Consider the following 7950-nt stretch of genomic DNA (forward strand, 5'->3'; position numbering starts at 1 on the left):
TCCTCCAACATCCTGCATAGATTGGAGGAATGGATGATGATGTTGAAAGATTGAATGTGACTTATGCTGATAACAAAGCAGACAGAATTATTGTGGGTCCCATAGTCAAGGGCAAGATACCAATGTGGCAGAGTTATGGGAACCTTGTATTGCTGGTGGCATCACCATAGTGGGCCAATTAGTGGGTTGCTTTGTGCCACTTCCAGAGCAACATATTTGAACCAGTGCGTTCTTGAGTCATTGCAACTCAAACTCAGAGAATTGATAGGTGTCTGTTACTATTTTAGTCAAAAAATAATTTATTTTTTCATGTATTTAATGAATGGTCAAATATCGTCCTCTTTTTTCTCTTCAAACTCTCACAAGCGTCTCCAGTCATCCGTCATCCAGTCTGTTCATTGTCATCCACAATGATCATTACGTTTGGCATGTCCTTTATCCAGAGGTCTGGATGGATGGGTGATCCATAAATGAATGGCACTAACAACAATTTATAATATGCAGATATGAAATGAGGACTGAATGTAATTACTCTAAGACAACTCTCTTACCACACTATAACAATAAGCTTTTCCAAATCAGGTTTACTAAAATCATAGCAAAGAGAGCACGACAGATACAGTAGGGTGGCGGAAGGAACCCCTTCACAAAGTAGAGAGCACAATAAATAGGGCAAAGGCTATGGTAAGAAAGATGTCAGAGAGATAGATGGTGTATTATTTTACCGAGGTAAATAGAAGGGTCAGGTTGCATCGCATTGTACATCAGAGGAGAGTAAGCTGATCAGTATCTATGATACACTAAGGGGTTCAATAATCCAATAAAATTTGTATTGAAAATCCAATTTGGTGAACAGGTGTTTGGCCATAAGACTGATTAATCAGAAATTAGTTTCCGATTTCTGCACCGTACCTATTTATTACCTTATTAGCATAGAGTGAGTTAGACTGAAATCTCCATCAACCATGGATGTGAAAAGTGGATTTTCTGTTTATTTATATTTTTAGAATTTTATGCTGTTAAGCCTAGAGAAAATAAATTAAAATTATTGTAAGTTACTGAAATATCATTTATCATATTAAATCTGATTTATCCAAAATTTAATTAATATTTTTTGGGCATAATCAAGTTAAATAAAAATAGCTTAGTCGATGTTTCAAAAACACTGCTGGCAGTTCATCACCACTCGGAGTGAGCGGAGCAGAGCGTGGTTTGCAAAATAATGCGCCTGCTTGCAACGTAAACTACAGCAGATACACACCAGCAAGCTGTATAATTGACTAAGAGATGGGGATACGTATCGCCGGATAAGGCGGAAGTGGATGGCGGATGCGGGTCAAGTACGCATCGAAGTCAGTAGTGGTGCGTTGAAACGTTAGGACCCAGGCTATCCTTTAAGAAGATAAAGTAGGAAAAACAATCAAGAAATTAGACTAAAAAAGATACAATATCACAGTAACCTCACTGTCATGTGCACAGTATGTTGAATGGTGTTTTTTCTTCACAGCTCCTGATCAATATCAATGTTACTCTCTAAAATCAAGTGGATATTTCACATCTCAAATTCAATGTCCAAAAGATCCAACTATCGCGACATTAGGTGTTTGAATCGCTATGATATTCCAGAAATCTTGATGATGCCGTTGGACTTCTTTTGGGCTATTCAAAAGTAGGCCTTTCTTTTTTTTATGTTATATCTGCTCTACTACATTTTAAACTCCGCCTTAAGTATCTCACTGGGCAGGAAAGTATCTTCTATTGAAGGAGATGCTTGATAACTTTTAGTATCTATAATAACTTATAATTTTCATCGACCAGTGTATGACGGTATCTGGAGCGAAATTCGACACATGATTTCATTGTGCTCCATATATGTACCGTGGTGGATCCTGGTGCAGACAAACAAATAAGAACTGATCTTTGTTCATTTGATTTTTAAAGCATTAGTTCAAAAATATCTCGACCTTTAAGAGTCTGTTTCGGCCAGCAAATAACGAAAGGGATGGCTTCATGTGATTTGTCATTGTAAATGTTCCTCGTAAAAAACTGAATTTAAATTACGATTTTTATCGTCAGTAGATTTAGATTTTGCAAGTTGCCCTAAACATATATTTCCAACTGAAATAAAAAACAGGTCTTTTAGAACACGCGATGCAAGCCACGCCAATATAACAGCTGACACTGGGGACAACGACAAAGACAAAGACAAAATATAAGAACAAAGACGTCCGAATCTTCCAACGATGATTGGATCTTCGGAGCTGAGGAAGGTGAAACAATCTTCAGTGGTATCCTACTGGAGCCGGAATTTCTCTTAGTTGTTGCCCATTCATGTGTATATCCTAAGAACAACACATTATCATTAGTACAACAAATACAATAGCGATGGATGAAAAGATATATTGACATATAAATACAGGCTGGAGTTCACACGTAGGCAGATTGATAGCGACATACATGCACATTTACATGGATGGATGGACAGATAGATGGATAGATAGATGGATGGATGGAGAGAGAGAGAGAGGTGGATGGATTGATTGATTGATAGATGGATGGAGAGAGAAAGAGAGGTGGATAGATGGATGGATGAAGATATAGATAGAGAAAAATGGATGGATAGATTGATGGATGGATGAAGATAGAGAGAGATAGAGAGATGGATGCATGGATGGATGGATGAAGATAGAGAGAGAGAGAGAGATGGATGGATGGATATATATATAGAGAGAGAGAGAGAGAGATGGATGGATGGATTTATAGAGAGAGAGAGAGAGAAAGCGAGATGGATGTATGGATATATATATATAGAGAGAGAGAGAAAGCGAGATGGATGTATGGATATATATAGAGAGAGAGAAAGCGAGATGGATGGATAGGATGGATGGATGGATGGATATAGAGAGGGAGAGATGGACGGATGGAGATAGTGAGAGAGAGAGAGAGAGAGAGAGAGAGAGAGAGAGAGAGATGGATGGATGGATGGAGATAGAGAGGCAGACAGACAGTGATTAAAAGATTGTTATAGACATGCACGCATAAAGAAAAAGGTAGATAGATATATATATCTAAACACATGAATTCTGGAAAAGAGGGTACCGATGCAAAGTGATTGACATCACGGTGGTGGGCTTCATCGGCGCGTACAGACAGGACGACATCGCGGAGAGTGGCGTTGGCAGGGAGGCGCCAGTAATCAATAGCAATGGCGGGGGCAGGGACGTTCTCAATACGCCCAGCGTCTAACTCCTTGAGAAACTCCGTGTAAGAGTGTATAGCCTCTTCCTCAAGATACCCAACGAGGCGGTGCGCAACGCGCGGCGAGAGAAGGTAGGCGACGAGATAGGCGTTAAGGAAGACGCCTTGAACGGTGATTACAAGAGCCCTCTCGTACCATCTTGGCTCGGAGACCTCCATGAAAGTCATAAGATGCATTCTCTCGTTCTCTGCCTCCTCCAGCAAGGTTTTTATCCATCCCCCGCTGTGCTCGAAGCGGCGGAGAGATCGCAAGTGTAGTAACATTCCCGCCACCATCCCTGGAACCGCCGCCACCGTCTCCAGCATCATTGCCCGGCACCCGTATCTTTTCTGCAATTGCACCCGTCTTTACAATTCAGCTCTTACGTGGCACTTTGAATAATATTCGATGTTTCTCAGAAGGAATCGTCAGTTTGTGGAAGAGTGACTCTCGACTAGTTAATTTAAACATCGGAATCTGATATCAGGATTAACTGAATTACGAGTGGTAACGAGTAAACGACTAGTCTTAAAAGAGAATGAAGTCTAAAATTGAATCAGTTCGCATTCAGTTAACTAGCCATTCGATAAGAAACACAAATGTACCGTAATTTTAGTTATTGAAAGAGAGCACCCGGCTGACAAGATGGAAATATACAAGGAAATCATAAGTGATATGTATGAGATCAAGAAAAGAGAAAACTTTAATGGGTCTAGTATAAAGACGGAAAAAAAGTTGAAGACTTCTATGTCAATGCGTTTAGGGCAAAATAAGACGGTTAATTCACAAATTCTTGGAGTTCGATCTCTCTCTCTCTCTCTCTCTCTCTCTCTCTCTCTGCTTCTCTCTCTCTTTGTCTCTCTTTCTGCTTTTCTTTCTCTCTCTCTCTCTACTTCTCTCTAGTTTCTCCCACTCTCTCTCTCTATCTATGTTTCTCTTTCTCCTTCTTCATACTCCTCCCTCTTAATTCCTCGCCGTATCAAGGGACACAAACAGTACGATGGACAGAACCTGGAAGAAGATGTCGGTGGGGATCCGCAGTATCTTGATTGTCCGCAGCGCAATCCTGTCCAGAGCGCAGACGGGATCGTGATGCTTCTTCAGGTCGAGAGACAGGTCCGCCGTGTACGAGTCCGAGGGCTGTGACCGACGGCACCATACGTTAAGAAATGGGCAACACAATAGGACAGACGGAACGGAACGCCGAGGGGACCCTCGTCCGTTTCCTCCAAATGGTAATCAGCCTAAGGCAAGAAGGATAATTGATGACGATAAGCAGACCGTCATCCGCGCCGAATGAGAGAAACTAGTAAGAGTCTTCGGCAAAGAGGGAAAAGAGGAGAGCAGACTCACCCTGAAGGACGTCCATTTCCATTCCCTGCCGTCATCCGTCGTCACCCGAGGGGGGGTTATTCCCCAGTAGCTCGCAGTCGTCTTCTGCTTGGGCTCTTCCTGCGGTGCGATTGTTGTTGACAAAGCCCGGGTCCACCCAACCTGAAGAGGGGTTTGAGAAAACGACGAAGAGAAGAGTTGGCGAGTTATCCTCGTTGCCACTGCTCGCCCGGCGAATCGCGAACTCATCTTTTGAAAACCGCGCAAGAAGAGATTCTTTTGGAGGATCTATCGTTGAGATAGAAATCGCTGACAGAAAGTGGGTTGTATTTAAGGCACGGGAGAGGGGATTTTCCTGCGGAAATACCCGTCACTAGGGACGTCATCTATTCATCTTTAACCATGATCTACGGTCTTGGATCTAGGGAAGACCAAGCAGTTTTTCTTATTTCTGTTTTTTAGTGCTGATATTTTCTGAGTTGTTTATTTTTTATTTTGCATTCCATATTTTAATTTTTTTCCTTTTTTGTATTGGATTTGCATCTGTTATTTGTCGCTATATCCTTAATACAGCTGGGAGAGGAGACACGTTTACTTGCTTGGATTGTGGGAGAGAGGGAGAGGTACGTTCCCTAAGGAACATTCCCTTGCTTGAAGGTCAACTTATTCGTGCTAGGAACGGACTCGGTTCACAATTCTCGAAGGCAGTTGCAAAACCATGGGCTCCCCTTGTTTTTCCTCTCTCCCGCTCTCTCTCTCTCCCTTTTTTTTTCTCTCTCTCTCCCTCTCTCTCTTGAAAACGAACGAGGAAGAAAGAGTGACAACGGAAACTCGCCGTCAGCCAATAGGGACTAAAATAAAAGATTAGCGAATAGTAAAAAGACACGTACACTATACTTGTTAGAGATTAGAAAATAGGAAAATATAAGATTAAACATAGATAGGTTGAAAGATAGAAAAGGCAAAGATAGATAGGATCTAACGGCCCCAATTTAATCAAGACGTAGCCGCTATATCTATTATAACGGCTACGATTAAAACGGATCGAACGATCTTAGCCATTCGATCCGTAGCCGTTACAAACACATAAACAACTTACCATTAGCAAAACCATGGGCTCTCTCTCTCTGTGACTCTGTCTTTTCCTCAGTTTTTCTTTCAAGATATGAATACAAATATATCTTTCAAATTGTAGACTTGGTCTAATAGATCGAATTGTGGATTTGGACAACCAAACTCAGTCCACGATTGGCAAGAACCACAGCCAATTTGGTCAACCATCGTACCCTGTATGTAGATCTAAGTCCAACAAGCATCCTATTAGCTATGGTATGCCCTCTGTCTCTGGAGGTGTCAACCCCACTGTGCCATTGCACTGGTTTCTGCATCCTGAAAAGGTAAGGGAAGGGCAGATAATCAGCCTCAAGTAAACTCTGATTATTAGATACAGTATAATCATTTAATGTTATCACTGGCTAAGACTCTTCCTTATTTCTACTTCCTATGAAACATTATAATCCATCTTTTAAGTGATGAGTGTGTGACACATGCATAGTTTGTTTATTATGGTTTGGGCATATGCTTGGAACAAGAGAAGTTATCCTTTTCTCATGAAAATTAAGTGTATGCATCACCCTTCAATATAAGACAGAAATACTGCTTTAGTGTTTGTTTACATCATGTTATGTTATAATATATCTAAAGACAAGGATAGATGATAGAAACCTGTTGGTAATCCCAATATGGAAGATATGTGTCTGAATTTGTTCTGTAATGAAAGTAGGGATGGATAACATTAGACTAATCTGAGTAAATATTATACACAAATATCACGGTTGTTTGGAGGTTTTATATGTTCACGTACATACATTTTTTCACTGATCTGTACGAGACAAGAGGAGTAATACAAAGGTCTTACATGATGAGATAAAGGCAGAAAAGATAGCTTTATATTATGTCACTTTCAATAACTAATTAATGTTTCCACTTTACACAATAGGATATGAATCATTTTATACGTAATGAGGATATGACAATACACTCATTTTAGGCACCCAGGTCAACCATATATGCCCCCCCCCCTCCTTCCTTCTTAGTTTCCTCATTAATCAAAGAAAAGTGTCTTCATGGTAAGAGGTTCTAAAATATCTTGAAGAAAAGTTGGGGAAGAAGTGGAGATCGATGAGTGATAACATGCAAATAAGAGCTGATAAACTGTTAATTTCATCTTATTTTTGGGCTTTTAATGCATAAAACATTGATTTTTAACGCATGTTATCATTATTTTAGGTTAAAATAATAATTTACTTGAATTTCAAGTTAAATAATACCTTTAATCAATATTTAGGTCAATTTTTACACTTTAAATGTTTTTAAAACGAATTTTAAATGAAATTAAAATGATTAATTTACCAATTACTATAAATAAAAAGAAAATAAGTAAATAAAATGAAGTTTAGAAAATAATAAAATCATTTTTTAGGTATTAACACATATTTTTGGATTTATTTTAGGTGTTTTTCCATTTAAAAATGTTTCTTTTTAAGAAACTGGCCCTTATTGGGTCAGTTTAAGCGCTAACGGGTGTTTAGTGTGCAGCGAAACACACCGAGGAGATCGCGAACCAATCAGAAGCCGCGCTCAGCCTTCGGTGCATGACATGCACGCACGCGCGTCATGTGTGTCGTGCATCATGTGCAGCACAGTGCGCACTGCAAACACCGCGACATGGACCAATCCCAATCGACTTAACTCGATTCGGTGCGGGGCGTCGTGGACCAATCGGAAGAGAGAGACCTAAACATAATTGTCTTCTCTCATCCGTGTGTTTCATATGCATGATCCTCTGTGCGTACGACGCATGGACCTTCACATTGCCACGTGTCTGAATCCAAAGCCTTCGTGCACCCTGCATACAATGGGATTAACATGAAAAAAGTAACAGAATCGGAAGAGCTGTTCTTCTAATTCCGCGGCGATAAAAAGGGCAAATCGAAAAATTAAGAGGGAGTTCTTGATTTTGAAGCTCAAGGAACGATCCCCTATCCTCCTTGAAGACTCAAGACCTCCATGGAGTGATTTCGTTGATCCGGCCACCACTGTTCCCCAAATTCAATCTTCAAATCTTAGGATATTCGGTGTTGTTTGTTGCGCAGATTCTCCTCAAATGAAGTCCTAATCTCCTCCAGGTATTTCTAGGCACCCTTTGAATTCATTTTGCAACCAATTACGTATTCAAGTCTTTTAATTTTGTAGTTCATGCAATTCTGCCATTTTTTTAAATTCCGATTTTAATCGTCTTAATTCGTAAATTGTAGTTCATTTTTTTAATTCAATTAATATTCATTGATCATCAATTAACAATTTCGAAGTATATTCAT

The 7950-nt window shown here is 40.0% G+C and overlaps 1 protein-coding gene across 1 annotated transcript; it reads right to left on the bottom strand.

Annotated features, from left to right (window-relative positions):
• Positions 1 to 2119: 2119 nt before the first annotated feature.
• LOC144714975 (ubiquinol oxidase 2, mitochondrial-like) lies at positions 2120 to 4879 on the bottom strand. The gene is made up of 4 exons (XM_078589809.1): positions 4592 to 4879; positions 4250 to 4378; positions 3100 to 3588; positions 2120 to 2342 (listed from the first exon to the last, which is right to left on the bottom strand). Exons 1-4 carry the CDS (start codon positions 4817 to 4819, stop codon positions 2283 to 2285), a joined length of 906 nt encoding a protein of 301 aa, XP_078445935.1. The 5' UTR covers positions 4820 to 4879; the 3' UTR covers positions 2120 to 2282.
• Positions 4880 to 7950: the final 3071 nt, after the last annotated feature.

The sequence above is a fragment of the Wolffia australiana genome, chromosome 18, assembly GCF_029677425.1.
Source record: "Wolffia australiana isolate 7733 chromosome 18, ASM2967742v1".
Taxonomy (NCBI): Eukaryota; Viridiplantae; Streptophyta; class Magnoliopsida; order Alismatales; family Araceae; genus Wolffia; species Wolffia australiana.

Excerpts from the sequence above, each read along its gene's own strand:
- LOC144714975 (XM_078589809.1), bottom strand. The coding sequence starts at position 4,819 with ATGAGTTCGCGATTCGCCGGGCGAGCAGTGGCAACGAGGATAACTCGC. Across the intron at positions 3,589-4,249 it reads CCACCGACATCTTCTTCCAG|AAAAGATACGGGTGCCGGGC; the intron begins GTTCTGTCCATC and ends GTGCAATTGCAG. Across the intron at positions 2,343-3,099 it reads ATGTCAATCACTTTGCATCG|GATATACACATGAATGGGCA; the intron begins GTACCCTCTTTT and ends TGTTGTTCTTAG.